The sequence below is a fragment of the Notolepis coatsorum genome, assembly GCF_963971535.1.
Source record: "Notolepis coatsorum genome assembly, chromosome: 19".
Classification (NCBI taxonomy): domain Eukaryota; kingdom Metazoa; phylum Chordata; class Actinopteri; order Aulopiformes; family Paralepididae; genus Notolepis; species Notolepis coatsorum.
In genome coordinates, this window is record NC_140183.1 from 53,926,524 (window position 1) to 53,941,912 (window position 15,389).

A 15,389-nucleotide genomic window follows, 5' to 3' on the forward strand; every position below is an offset into this window, starting at 1 on the left:
TCACAAAAGAGCGCAGTCTCGCAACGTGGTGGGTTTTAAAATTGGGATCAAAAGGTTCAGGCTAATTAACAAGCTAAATAAGAATCCCCCAAGCTTCCTCTTTGCAGCCAACGTTTTCTCTCTTTCTTTCATTCTTTCTTTCTTTCTCTCACTCATGCTCCAGCAACACACGTGTGTGTGCGCCAACAAAACGTGCAGAAGTGAAGGCAAATTGCTCCTGAAATGTAACAAATTACCTTTGACGAGATCGTTCCAATTATCTGTGTTATATGGCTAAAGTAGATCCGGGGAGCAAAATTACCTCTGCTCCTTCCTTTTCTGGACTGTTTTAATGTTATTTGATTTTTTTTTTTTGCTGCGCCCGAGGTGGCAGAGACGGGGGAGTCAAATGGAAAAAGAGGACATGGACACATAATAAAGACAAATGGCCGGAGCATGAAATTTGATTCAGTGCCTCGGTGGAGAAACGTTGACGGAGAAATAGTCCAACATTGACAAGCCATGAATTTCAAAACACTGTCAAATCCAGGAAAAGCACACGTCCTGCCTTAATGACAGTGTACCAGGGGGCCTGCGGGGGGTACACTTGAATACACACACACACACACACACACACACACACACACAGACTGCATTACCAATCAATCAGGCTAGCGTTCTGATGGGCTTTTCTTTCTTTTTTTATACTTGTGCGATGCTGTGAAAACCAGGTACCATATGAACTCCGGTACGCCCGTGAACGAACACTCGTTCATTAACAATATGTAATAATGACGTTGTGTCAAAACCTGTGACACCCTAACCGCGAGACAAAGGTTGCTAACCGCGGGACAAAGATCATTCCCTCTTTTCTTTTCTCTTTCCCCGCCCGATGAAAAAGATGAGCTGCATTAACATAAAGGGAAACCTCCGTTTTATTTATTTAAATACTTATCAGAAGCATATGCTTGCAGCAGACCTTTCGCTGTGGAGCACACACTTTGTAGTATGATATGAAAATACCATCTGGCGTGCCGAGTGGTGGTTAGGCTAAACTAGCTGGGGCTAGAGTGGGCCCTGCTGTGTCATAGGATTATTTTACTGGTTGGTAGATCCCTTCCATTAGCCCCAAGTGGCCTGGATTATTGGATGATCATAATTAAGTGTGACTGAACAAGGAGCTAAGTACCTGCACTTCCTCGCTCACTAGGGGCTGGGTATTGCCACTGATTTCTCAAATCTATCGATTCACAAGGTCCCAACTCGATTACATTTCTGATTTGATTTGATTCAATATCTATTCGGTTAGGGATATTTCAGTTACAATATCAATTTAGCTTGGATATGAAAGGGGTTCTCAAATAACTAATGCTGTAAATTGCACAAGGAACCCTCTAACCTGGTGCATTATTAAGATTATTGTGTACGTGTTAGGGGTGTAAAGGTACACGTATCCGTACCGAACCGAACCGTTTCAGTGTGTACCGTACCGAATGGCTGTGTAGTATACCGAACGAATACAACGGTATGTTAACCACTAACGACCGCCCACCGGGGGCTGTTTTCTTTTCACAATCTAATATAATAATTATTCTTTTTAAATTTCTTTACAAGTCGATTATTAATTTCAATATAGAATATTCGTTGACAGCCCTACAAGTACAATTAGTTACTGCACACTACATCACCCCTGAGTGGAACATGGAAAGCCAAACTTTCCCCCACTGTACCGAAAACCTGTACCAAACCTTGACTTCAAAACCGAGGTACGTACCGTACCGTGGTTTTTGTGTACCGTTACACCGCTAGTACGTGTACATTAATAATTGACCCCAAAGCAGTTCCATTGATGTACTTTCATAACACACTAACACACTAACACACATACAGCGGTCAACACAATATAGTACAACAATAGGTAAACAAATCCAATATAAACCTATATACATATTTTATTATGAACAACAACTTCACAACGAATCACCAGGCAACCCACCAGTGTAAATAAGGTGGCTACAAACATTACTAACATAAACATCGCTAATGTGTTTTAAAACCTCTGGATATTGTAAACTTTAAAGCCCATGAAACGAAGCCCTTTGTGACTTCTCACTTCTTGGAGATTGTAAAAGGAGCTCATCAAGTGTACAGCTCCTTTGTGCAGTAACAATATTGCCAGCGGTTGAGAAAACTCTCTCAGAAGGGACACTGGTCCCGGGGACACTCCCCTGCATGCGCCCTCCACCCGGAGCCAAAAGGGGACACTCCCCCTGCATGCGCCCTCCACCCGGAGCCAAAAGAGGACACTCCCCTGCATGCGCCCTCCATCCGGAGCCAAAAGGGGACACTCCCCTGCATGCGCCCTCCACCCGGAGCCAAAAGGGGACACTCCCCTGCATGCATCCAGGGGTGCCACGCACAATCTGCTCATTTCACATTCTAATTCTACATATATACATTTTACTACACAGCTTATAAAAACTTGATTTAATTACCTGTCAAGACGAGCTGAATAAAAATAGAAATTCTTAATCTATTAAAATGCCACATCAGATACACTATATTCGCTACTGAATGCGTATTTACATTGTAAATATGGTTTCTCAACATTCGTGAAGCACAAATGGTAGGGGTGTAAAGGTACACGTATCCGTACCAAACCGTTTCAGTCACTTCAGTGTGTACCATACCGTACCGAATGGCTGTGTACCGAACGAATACAACGGTATGTTAACCACTAACGACCGCCCACAGGGGGCTGTTTTTTTCACAATCAAATATAATTATTATTATTTTGTCGATTATTAATTTCAATATAGAATATTCGTTGACAGCCCTACAAATACAATTAGTTACTGCACACTACATCACCCCTGAGTGGAACATGGGAAGCCAAACGTCCCCCACTGTACCGAAAACCCGTACCGAACCTTGACTTCAAAACCGAGGTACGTACCGTACCGTGGTTTCTGTGTACCGTTACACCCCTAACAAATGGGTAATAGCGTTCACCCCTAATCAATGAAGACTACGACTACTGTATCTCATGATCTCATGCAACCTCACAAATGATTTGAACAAGGTCCAATACTGGTTGCAAAAACACGAGCCTATTGCTAAATACAAATAAAACTGTATGCACGATGTTCAGCAAACGACCAGTTGGCATCACAAGGTCTAATGTGTTTCTGGGGGGGGGGGTCTCCCATTTCAAGTACCTCAGAGTAGGGGTGGGCGATATATCGAGTATACTCGATGTATCGCGGATTGTTCTACCAGAGATGTAGTACTATACTATATCGCGAACATCGAGTATTTAGTTTATATGGCGCCGCCCGCGGCCGAGAGACAGTTCGCAGTGCTTTCCTCGAGAAGGGACGGCGGAGCTATAGGCTAACGTTAGTGTATTGGTCCCGAGTGTAGCAGGGACGGCAGAGCTATAGGCTAACATTAGTGTAGTCAGGGCTGTACAGTGCGATATAATGTTGCGGTTGTAATTTCATTAGACAGACCAGCGCGGACCTTTAATAACATGTAATTCAATTGACACGAGCAATGAGCTAACGGTAGCTGCTAACCAAGGTATCCATTAGGATTATGCTAAACTAACTAGCGATAGCTGCTAACCCTGGGAAACGGTCAAAGCGGACTCCACAAGACTAGTTCCATTCGTGAGGAAAGGGGGTGGGTTATATTGACAACGCTTGACAACAGAAGTTTAAACATAACTACATATTTATTGGTTATTCGTTTCTGTATATCATTCAATTTCCATCTCCGTGTGTCTCCATCTCCATCTCTTCCTGTTTACATTCGAGTGTGACGTCATCACCTACGGCAGCTTAGACGATCAAAACGCGAACCTAGAACAAAACCCGAGGGGGGGGGGGGGGGGGGGGGGCTGGCTCTCTTGTTCATTCTCGCCCCCTCTCTCTCTCTCTCGCTCTCTCTCTACATTCAGTGATTTAAAGTAGCCAAACGTTACAGACAGTATAAATACTAACTGGATAGTTGATGATATAAACATTTAATTTCATTATCTGAAATATTCTAAAATCATTAAATCTGCTATAAGCCATTATACCTTTGTGTGTGATTATTATTTTCTCACAGTAGGGTGTGTATATATATATATGTGTGTGTGTGTGTTTGGCTAAAGTGGATAGAAAACACAGTACTGTGTAAAAGTCTTAGGCACCCAAGAGTTTTTATATAAATTGTCTTAGATGTAAATAATTTTTTTTATTAGTGTGTCAGTAGCCTACTCTTAGTACATTTTCATTAAATAATTTTTAAAGCATCTTCATGGTTTAATAATGCAAACATATGTTGCAGGGACTTATTATAATCATCATATTGGCGTGACTGTATGCATCAAAGGGTTAAATCAAGCATTTTTAAGTGATTTAGAGGAAATGTCAAAATATCGCGATATATATCGTGTATCGCGATATGACCAAAAAATATTGCGATATCATTTAGAGGCCATATCGCCCAGCCCTACCTCAGAGTCATCTTGGACCTATCCTTTAACAATCCATTTTAATTTAGTTAATTTGAGACACATCCAGCCTTTTTTAAACAAATAAACTTACTTTCATTGCAGATATTCTCTCACATTGAATACTGCTTCACAAACTGGTCGTTTGCAGGTGCAGGTATTTGGTGCAGGTGCAGGTATTTGCTACATTTTGTGTAACGGTACACAAAAACCATGGTACGGTACGTACCTCGGTTTTGAAGTCACGGTTCCGTATGGGTTTTCGGTACAGTGGGGGAAAGTTTGGCTTTCCATGTTCCACTCAGGGGTGATGTAGTGTGCAGTAACTAATAACTAATAAACTTGTAGGGCTGTCAACAAATATTCTATATTGAAATTAATAATCGACTTGTAAAAAAGATTCATTCATTATAATTATATTAGATTGTGAAAAAAAACTGCCCCCAGTGGGCGGTCATTAGTGGTTAACATACCGTTGTATTCGTTCGGTACACTACGCAGCCATTTGGTACGGTACGGTACACAGTGAAACGGTTCGGTACGGTACGGATACCTTTACACCCCTATTATTTGTACATTTCTTACTGTTTTTATACTGTATGTCCTGTCTTTATGTTTGGGGACAACGGATGGAAATTTGCCTTGTGCTAAATCCGGCAATTTTACAGCTCTCTCTCTCTCTCTCTCCACACAGAATGATCTACAAATGGCCAAACGCACACTAGTCTCACATTGCCAGACCTACATGTATCTCCACACTGCATTGTAGCTGTGCCAGCACACACAGTGAACAGAGATTGGAGAGATTTTGCCTTCTGGACTGCATGGTGTTTTCTGTCCCTCCCTCTCAAAGAATTCTGTCAACGTGCGAAATTCGAGAGAGAAAGGGAGAGAGGGGCAGCGAGAGAGGGAGAGCGGGGCAGATAGAGAGGGAGAGAGAAGGGCAGAGAGAGAGGGAGAGAGAGGGGCAGAGAGATATGAAAAGTGTGTCGTAGCTACAAGTCCTGTTTCGCAATGTCATTCTCTGTTATCAGATGCAGGCAAGTTATTGGGTCTCATTCTCCAACGGACTTATGACAAAAAGGGCTTTCTCTTAGGGCCATTTGAGACCTTTTCGGGCAAGACATGAATATAGACAATATATTATAATATAATATTCATTATATGTTTTATTGGGACGGTTGGTGAATCCCAAAATCGGCCCGAAAAGGTCTCGAATGGCCCTAAGAGAAAGCCCTTTTTGTCGTAAGTCCTTGGTGAATGAGACCCATTGTTGTCGTAGCATATGCCTGTGTTTTAACTCTGCTAAATTATAGTTTAATTTAAAGCATTTGTAATATTTTATCTAGAAATTATTTTTATTTAAATGTGTTTTTTTGGTTGCATTCTTCTTTGCTCAGGACAGTGAATGGGATTTAATTCTGAAAACAGTGTGAGTTTATCCGTTTTAAATATGCTACAAATAAAATGATGGGGTGTTGTTAATAGCTTAAGTTCTGACATTCATTTATTTTTTTCTTTGAAGAGTTGGTGTGGGCGCTATCAGGAGTGCCTTGGTCAAACAACTGTTTGGGCATCACAGTAGGGGCATTATACACTTCAACAGCTTCCTCTGCTCTATCAATTGGTGACACTCTGGGGAATTGAATTGTTTAACATTTCGAACAGTAAGAAAAATACTATTTACAATTGATATTCAAATACTGTAGTGCATAGGAACAATCGGTTATTTGTATACTTCTATAAAATAAGCCTCCACTTGCTCCTGACCAGCAGCTTCTAGTGGATATGTTGTCACAGGCCTTATTGAACAATAAAATACCTTGAAGCGAGGATCTAGTGCTGACGCTTGTTTCAGGGCAAGAGATTTCATACACATGTATTTTAATATTTTATCATGTAAAATAACCAAGCACAGGGGTTATAAATTAGTCTTTGCTCAAAAAGAAGAAAAGAAAAACACATTGTATTACCATTTGTATTTTCGGAAACAAACTTCAATGTATTTGTTTCTGACTATTTTCACTCAAGGTTACCACACACATGAAGTAATACCTTGAATTTAAGTTTTTGTTGTTGTGCTTGTTGTATACATCAATCTTGTGGTCCTTAATCACGGTGGAGTTGTGGGGGACACTACGCATCTTCTCCAACGGCTGCATAGACACAATGACGGATAGAGTTGGGGACTTCTCTTCAGACATTGCCAGTGTGGCTGTCTTCAGTGGCTTAAGAGCTTTCACCACATCTTCTGCGACCATTATGTCAACCTCTGTCAGAGTGCAGAGATCGCTTTCATTCCTGCACACTTCAGGTGACAGCAGAGCTGCCAAGATCGCTGGTTGCTGCTCCAGGAAGCGTTCCAGCATCTCCAGCACACTGTTCCACCCAGTCACCACGTCAATCACCAGCTTATGTGCAGGCAGCTCCAGAATCCTTTGCTTCTCTTTGAGCTTGAGGCTTGCCGTAGTAATATGATGAAAAGGTGACGCAATGTGCCTCACCCTGCGCAATAGATTTTTGAGAGCTGCTTGTGAGGCTAAATTGAGACGATGGCTCGGTTTTTGTAAGCTCCAACTCTTGTATCGCCTCAGACAACAATTCAGCTAGATTACTCAACGTGTGGCTGGTTTCAGTTGCTCTAGTCTGTAAAACATGAGACATGAGTCTCCAGTCATCATCAATATAGTGAGAAGTACAAATCCGTTGCTCTGGATGTCCAGCTGTCACAAATCAAGTTAAGTGAAGTTATTACGACCCTATGTTTCACATCTGCGTACATCTTTGAGAGCAGCTTCACTCAAATGTTTGTGTGTCAGGAAAACGTAGCATGGTTCTAGTATATTAATGAGGCTTTGGAAGCCATCATTTTAAACCACGCTTTACGGGTGAATATTTTTGTTCATATCCTTGGAAGTTGGGTAGGCGGAGACGGTGGATGGTACTGTAACTTCTTCAGTGTGGTTTGTTTTGGATCTGACGTTTTTTTCAGATTGTGTATCTGGGTGATGTCTCGTTAAATGGTTTGGAGATTTGTGGTATTTCCACATGACTTCACCTCCATTTTGCACATCTTACATTATGGTTTTGCTTTTGTCCAGCTCTTCTTTTTTGTATCCGAAATGCAACCATACATCTGCCTTTAGGCTTGAAGGCGGTGCCGTCACTGAAGCAGCTCCCGCCATGTTTCTTGATTCAACTAGTCTCTCACATGGACAGATCTTGTTGCATGAAGAACCAAAGGCTGGCCATGTGAGACAAACAGGGTTAAAGCTTCATGCATCCATGGGTAAAGGCATATATTAAAAGATTTAACTCATAATTTCTTTTAACCCTAATACTTATTAGTGTTAGTGATGGGTAGGGATGGGTACCTTTCACATTTGAACCGATACCGGTACCTGTGAATCGATACCGGTACCCAACGGTACCTTTTTTCGGTACTTTAGTCTCAAGAAATTTAATTTACCTACCTCAGTCGTAAAAAATAAAATCCAAACTTCAAATAACTACAATTTCGACAGTTTTCGGCTTGTCATTGCTCCGACTGCTTTGTTGTTGAATCAAGTCAAATCCTAGGTAAGCATATATTGTGCGTGTGAACGTTGACATGAAAAAAAATATTTTTCTTTTTATTTAATTTTTTCGGTTTCTCACTTGATTCGATACTCTGTAGTACCGACGTGTTTTGGTTCGGTATTCGGTACCCATCCCTAGTGATGGGACACATCAGATGCATATTATGGAGCGTTACATATTTATTACACCTTGACTAGGCAGTGCATTTTGAAAATTACGCATTTATTACACTTTTGCCTGGGAATCACATGATGGATCTATATATTTTTTTATTATACTGTAAGTGTTTGTTTGTTGTACGACTTGTTTGATCATCTGTGTCTAAACTGTACTTATCTGTCCAATGTATTTGTATAATAACATTATACTTTATTATATTTATTATTATAATAGATAATTTTCGCAAAACCTGTATAAATAAAGAACAAAAAATCAAATAAGAAAAACACTTAAGATTGGCTGCATTTTCAACGAGGTAGGCTACAGAAGAGAATACATAGTGTGGCCCGGAGCACTTCTTTGTTTCTGGAAGTGGAATGTTCCTTCCTATTGTGTATAAGCAGGACGCTCTGCTGCCTGCAGGCGAGCGCGGAAGACGGCACATCGGGAGACGGGCCCTCTGCAGAATAAAACCAACATCTGCCGTTTCTCATCAGCTAGATTGAAGCTAATGACGAGCCGCGAGTGTGCTGACAGAGAGAATGGGATTGGATTGTGTACAAGAGTCCCTATGAGACCTGACATATGTTTTGGAGAATGTTAGTGGATAGTGTGGGCTTATAAGGTCTCTGTGTGTGTGTGTGTGTGTGTGTGTGCGTGCGTGCGTGCGAGTTTGACCAGAGAGAGGCCAGATGTTATATTGGTTAAATGTTAGTGGATATGTGTGTGTGTATGTGTGTGTGTGTGTGTCCGTGCGCATGTATGTGCCCCTGAGCATGCCAACATAATTACAAGGGTTGCGTGAGTGAGTAGGAGAGGAAGGAAAGAGAATCATACCTTGACTGGGGCCTCAGTTTGCCTATCCCTACATGTTGTACAAGCTGGTTAAGGAGTGTGTTAAGCACAGGTAAAACAACCACCAGCCTTCCATCCTTCCATCTGCCTTCTCTAACAGAGCTACACATCAAAGAAACCGTTTCTCTCTCTTTCTCGCTCCTTCTCTCTCTCTGGATCCAATACTGTGACCTCTCTCAGCCTTTGTTCATATTCACCACGACAACTCCCTGGCCTCCAAAAGCCTCGTACCGGCAACACCCCCCAGCACGCCCCGCCTTCTGTCTGGGGAGAGATTAAATGTAGATGAAATATTCATCTCCATTCAGGAACTGTTGGCCGTCTTCATTTGATACAACTTTTGATGTTGCACACCGTCGTTGTTGTCTTTCTTTCTTTTCTTCTTTCAACATGATAGTATTTTTTTCTCCATCCCCCCCTCCCTCCCCCTCCTCAAACCCATTATTTGCTACACTGTCCTCCTCTAGTATATTCTTCGGGTTCGACTCTGTTGAAAGTCGAATCCTGAAATAGTATTATGGGGCTTTTTGCTGCCTCTCGATGTTATTTTGGAGTCATTTCAGAGACATTTAACACAAACCCCAGTGAGGTGGATCTCAGGGTGAGTGAGTGTGAGTGTGTGTGTGTGTGTGTGTGTGTGTGTGTGTGTGTGTGTGTGTGTGTGCGCGCGCGCGCGCGCGTGTGCATGTGTGTGTAGACTCTTTCTCTCTTTCCCACCCGCTGCAAGAGCTTATCACATGAAAAACTTTCCCTTCTCCGCTGGTGCAGGGATAGAGACGACCCTCTGGAGTGGCTCAGTGTTTAGAGATCTCCACACAGTGGCGGCCACAGCCTTGGCATCCCCCTACAGAGGCTTCTGAGTGGTCGTGCAGCATACAGCGCTTTAAGTGCCTCACTGCCGAGTCTGAAAAGTCACGTTCAAAGCCAGCCTGAAACAGGGGGACCAAACTGAGGGGCCAAGGAAATGAAAGCGACATAAAATCATGAGGAAGATTGATTAACTGGCACTGATGAAGTACTTTAAGTATTAGCTAGATAAAGTAATTGATTATTCAATAAATCCCTGTCGGGCAGTGAGCAACTTCGCTGAGGAATATGATAAATGACTTTCATCAACCTCTGTCTCCCAAGTCCCAACGCAGATGAGAAGAGACGTATCATAATAGCTATCTGCTCGTAATTGCGTTGTGCTATTTTCTGGCTTTAAGGAATGCATACATTTAATACATAATCTGTTTCTTATTTTGGTGGGGTGCATTTGTGTCACTTTGAACATTTTACAAGATCATTTTATTCAACTGACCTGTGAAAAACTGCTACTTCACCTTCTCATGAAGAAAACTATAAAGATGCTCTATTTCTCATGGTGCTTTTGGAACGGGTTCCACTCTCTTAGGTAATATATAGCTTTTAGCACCTTCCCTCTACCGCATGAATTATTGTAATTTGAAGCATCATAAAGAGCTTGCTGATTGGTTAGCAGTGTTGCCATTATTTTTGAATGCAAAGAACACTGCCTTTTCAGAAGCAAACTCCCAATGTTTTGACGTTCTTGCAAAAAAGAAATCTGGTTTTGCTTCGCTATCCATTTAGGATTATCACAAGCAAGGTATCATTGAAAGACAGTGCGTACAATTTTCTGTATTGCTTTTAAATCTGTTTTGAAGATGTTTGAAATTAGACCAAAATAAGAGCAACTTTTAGAGCACTGTTTAAACTGTAAGCCCACTACCCAGTGATCTGATTTGTGCTTCTATTTGTGAGTTTCCAGGTTCTATTTGTGGCTAAATCAATCTGTGCCTTTCCTGTGGACTAGTAAATGATGCATGGAGAGGAGATGAGATGAAATCTGCTATTAGGAAGCCGCTCATACGGGCTACAGAATATTCAGACAGCGACAATCACAGTGACTGTCATGTATTTCATGAAAATATGTACATGCTGTGCCTTTCAAACAGTTATTTCCACATGTATGAATGAATGTGAATGAAAGCACAGGAATGATCTATACATGCCAGCATCATACTATATAATCCAGCATGCACTCCTCTGAGAGCAGTCTCAACCGGATCAATCAAAGAATTATAATAATAATGTCTGTATCAAGGTCATATTGCAATATCCAGTGAAAGATGGGATGACGAGCTTCACAAAAAAAATCTTTAGAATAGGGGGGGGGGGCATAATAAAGGCATGCAAAGAGGGAGGAAAAAAGGAGAGAAGCACAGTGGGAGAGGATGGCTACAGCAGAAACAGTCTTTTCTTCCCCGCACGAGATTCACAGGCTTGCAGAATGAGTCTGATCGACCATCTGGCCTCAACTTGGAGCGGTGCACACTGTAAAAGCAGTAAAATCAATGGCAACAACTCCACCTTGGATGCCCACCATTACCCAGATGGTGTACTTGGGAGAACTGCTTAGGCCACGTAAACCAAGAGCAGACACGAGACAAGAGAACACACGGCTCTTAATATTTCCGCCACCCACTCCGATTATTCAGACTGGTTTATTTGTGTTGGTAAGCTAAGTCCAAGCGTTCCACACAGCCACTGTGTAAGGCTGTGGACTATGAGAGAGCCCTCTGGTGGTGTCAACGTCATGGCTGTGTGTGTGTGTGTGTGTGTGTGTGTGTGTGTGTGTACAGTCTGTGAGTGTCCAGAGCACACACAATCCCAGGAAAACAACGTGCCCACTTTTGCACAGCAGACTTTCTTAGATGAGCAGAAATGTGCAGAATAGCTGAAATATGAACACACGACAGCCGAATGATGATTATAACAGATCAATTCATGTCAAATGGCTTTCACAAATCTTGTGAATTTATACATTATGTTATTAATATTGTAAATGTTACACAATTCATAAAGAATTGTCAGACACTAGGCCTATCCTACTAACACTGTGCAAACTAAAATGGATACAAAGATGACTTTTGCACAAAAAACATTCAGCAGGGAAAGCTCATATACACTATACAGACATTATTTCTGAGTTGAGTCTTTTGAATGTTTTTGTGCATGACATCAAGGCAAATTCAGCAACCCTCTCCTGGCATGGTCCTCGTCTCAGCCAACTGTCAAAAGACAATCACAAGAACACACAAATCCAACTGCACCTGCACTAGAATTTTTTTTTAAATAGATTCTAAAAAAAAGCAATATTGTGACTGTAGTAAATCTGTCTCAGCACTCTGGCATTTCAAAAACAAAGCCTGTCAGAGTCTATTTCTGGTCTCTATTGAATGCGCTGCTGTAGTAAAAGAAAGAATGTTCCTTTTACATCACTGAAAACAAAGCCTGATGAATCCAGGCAGTTTCTAAGAAATCCCCCTAAGTCCATACACAGCAATGTCACATGGAGTCATAGCTCTTGTCACAGTGCAGAACAGTCAATCACTGGGACGTGTGGGGCCAGCTCAAGTGATGAAGAGCCGCATCTATAATATACTCGGCGCCAAACATTATTCTCCAGTGTTGGACATCATGGTTTGTTTTCTCTTGACATTGCTCTAATAATTCAAAGTGGAGGGGGAAATACAAAAGAGACTGGCAACATTAAGGTTGCAATAAAATACTGTGGTTGTACTGTTAAAATAGAATTAATTTAATTTGAATCAACATGGCAATCAATTACAATCCACTGGCCTCGACATTAATTATGTATAATAAAATGTGAATGGGATATTGGTCTGCTGATATATAGTCATAGGAAATAGATGGCACGGCCTGTCCTCTCTGAATAGCTTAAGTAGAATACATTGTATGTACTTACGATATTGTAAAATTAATAGACTCAATAAATGAACAATATCAAAAAAGATCTGAGAGAAACAGGTTGCATCCAGTTGGCAACTATGTCTTCGTGTTTTCAAAAAGAAAAGAAAAAAAATAGTAGCATATACCATCGGGGTCCTGCATCTATTCACTTGTACTTTTTGCAGTGGTGTGTTAATGTGGGTCAATTGCATTTTTTGAGTAATTGTCCTGCATGGCACCCCGCCAGATGTCAAAACCGATTTGCCTCGAGACAAAAACGTATTGATCTTCATTCTGCGCCTGTCTCCTCGCAGCACAGAATGTTTCATCGCATCGCCAGTTCCCGAAAGACAATTCTCACATTGTTTTTCACAGAGTGATTAAAAAAAGACAGTGCCAATAATGGACATTAAAAAAGAATGACTTACATAGGCCATGGATGCGCAAAATGGGATCAACTTGAATCCGTATGTGTTCGGAGCTGCATTATAACTGCTGTACAGGTGTTGCTGACAATATTAAAGTCGTCCAACTTTAATCGTACTTTTTTTTCAGTGCATGTTGTTTGTGGTTATTGACTATATTTGTTGTCAATAACAATACACGTCGAACAGTTTTTGCAAACTTTCGGAGGTAGTTCGAGGTCGGTTGGTTATGGCCATTCAATAAATCATTACGTTGACATTAATGCATAATAGGTTATTATTATAGGTTGTTGAGTGATAACAGTGGGATAGGCAATAGCCTCTATCTAAATATGGGCTAATGCAAAAATGGAAGACAGACAGCGCACATAGAGGTCATATTCACACACAATATTCCATTGGTTTGCCCTCTGAATGGAGCAGCCGCACACTTAAGTATCTAACATATCTCCTGTTGCCTAACGTGTATTCTGTTCAGTCTGAAAGACAGCATTCACATGATGCCCCCCGACATTTAAGTAGGGGGACATTACCTATATTTGAGAAAGACAGCAGTCATAAAACTAGATCTTTGCCACGAGCACAGATAGATAGGGACAGACCGTCGCTTGTGAAATGATCAGGGTGCAACTTTCAAGATACAGTTTTTGCGATGCAAATGTTGACAACTTACCTATTCGAATGACATTAGGCATCCCATTAGAGTAGTGAATCCAAAAGAGACACGCGATGATGAGCGATGTCCAGTATTCCAAAATCGAACTCCGGGGACGAGACAGCCAAGTATTTCGCATGATTGTAAAGTCGTGGGGTCCACTTTTTTAGAATTCCAATGGCGACTCACAATTGCTCATCAAATTTGAATTCGACCGAGTCATATGTGGATTTTGGAGTCAGCTGCGACAAATGTGCGCTCATTGTACTTGGTGCAACATGCTCCCAGTTTCTTTTTTCGTCTTCTTCTTCTTCTTCTTCTTCTTCTTCTTCTTCTTCTTCTTCTTCTTCTTCTTCTTCTTCCTCTTCTTCGTCTTCGTCTTCGTCTTCTCTCACTCAGAAGTGTCAGAACGGCTCGATCAGAACGATGCCCCAAGTGATTCCCCGCACAGGCTCAGGATCAGTGATACACCTGCGAACACTGGTCGCTACAATTAGCCTGCAGGAGTCTCCTCTGTATCCCCTCCTCCTGCCGTCGATGCTATCTGGCCACTGACTGACTCGAGCACCACAGCGACCGAGCTGGATCCACCTCGAGCCGACGCGCGGACGGGAACAGCGCCTGCGGAACTTCAGGTCGCCTCGAACGATTCTGTTGCCCACAAAAGACAGGGGAATACGTTACACGTATAGAGTGCCAGTGTGAATGCGTGCCAAAAACTTTCCACTTCAGAAATTCAGTTTAGGTATATAATGTAATTTCATTATCATGAGTCGCATCCTAGTTATGGTAACTGGCCGTGTCCTCTGCCAAACCGATAAAAGACTTGGAGAGGGTAGAGAGATCGTTCCGTTCCGCTGCGCGCTCTCTCTCTCTCTTGCGCATGGATACAGCACGGAGCTGAGTGTGTTGAAGTGCACTCAAATCTGTGCCACCGTGTCGTTGAATTATCTTCAATTTGCAAAATAAAATTGCATAAGGTAAATGAAAAGGTATCGCATAAAAAGCCGCGGATCGCCGCCAGGACCCTTCTTCCACGGACCACGGTGCGACTAGAGGCATGCGTTGTTACGCAGACTCAGAGTTGATATACGGCTCATTACCCGGTTTTCCATCTTTGCATTTGGCTGATAATGTTGCGCGACGTTATTATTTGAATTTCTTCTTACTGAAAAAAGATTAACAAGAAAATAGTCGGTATCTTGTGGTGACAATTACAAGACAAGAACAGTAATTTCTTACAGGATTGGCCAAATAGCATTGTATCCATATGTGACCATGTCCAAAGTGTCACACAATTATTGTACACTATAGGAAAGTGCACCACCGCCAATGGGTTGACATAATATAAATATTTGCATGGAGGAAAATAAATGTTAGCTGATGGGGACTTGGCACACAAAGCATGGTTCTTATCGCTGTTATTGGAGGCGTTCTGTCTGTGTCATTGAGCACATTAACTGCTTGGTGCCTATCTGTC

The 15,389-nt window shown here is 41.8% G+C and overlaps 1 protein-coding gene across 1 annotated transcript in view; it reads right to left on the reverse strand.

Annotated features, from left to right (window-relative positions):
* grik3 (glutamate ionotropic receptor kainate type subunit 3) overlaps positions 1–14,048 on the reverse strand; it is a gene marked incomplete at both ends in the record, with an annotated part of 377,990 nt that extends 363,942 nt beyond the window's left edge. The window contains 1 exon segment of the mRNA XM_084336312.1: positions 13,928–14,048. Within this exon segment, the coding sequence (XP_084192438.1) occupies positions 13,928–14,048 (121 nt within the window).
* Positions 14,049–15,389: the final 1,341 nt, after the last annotated feature.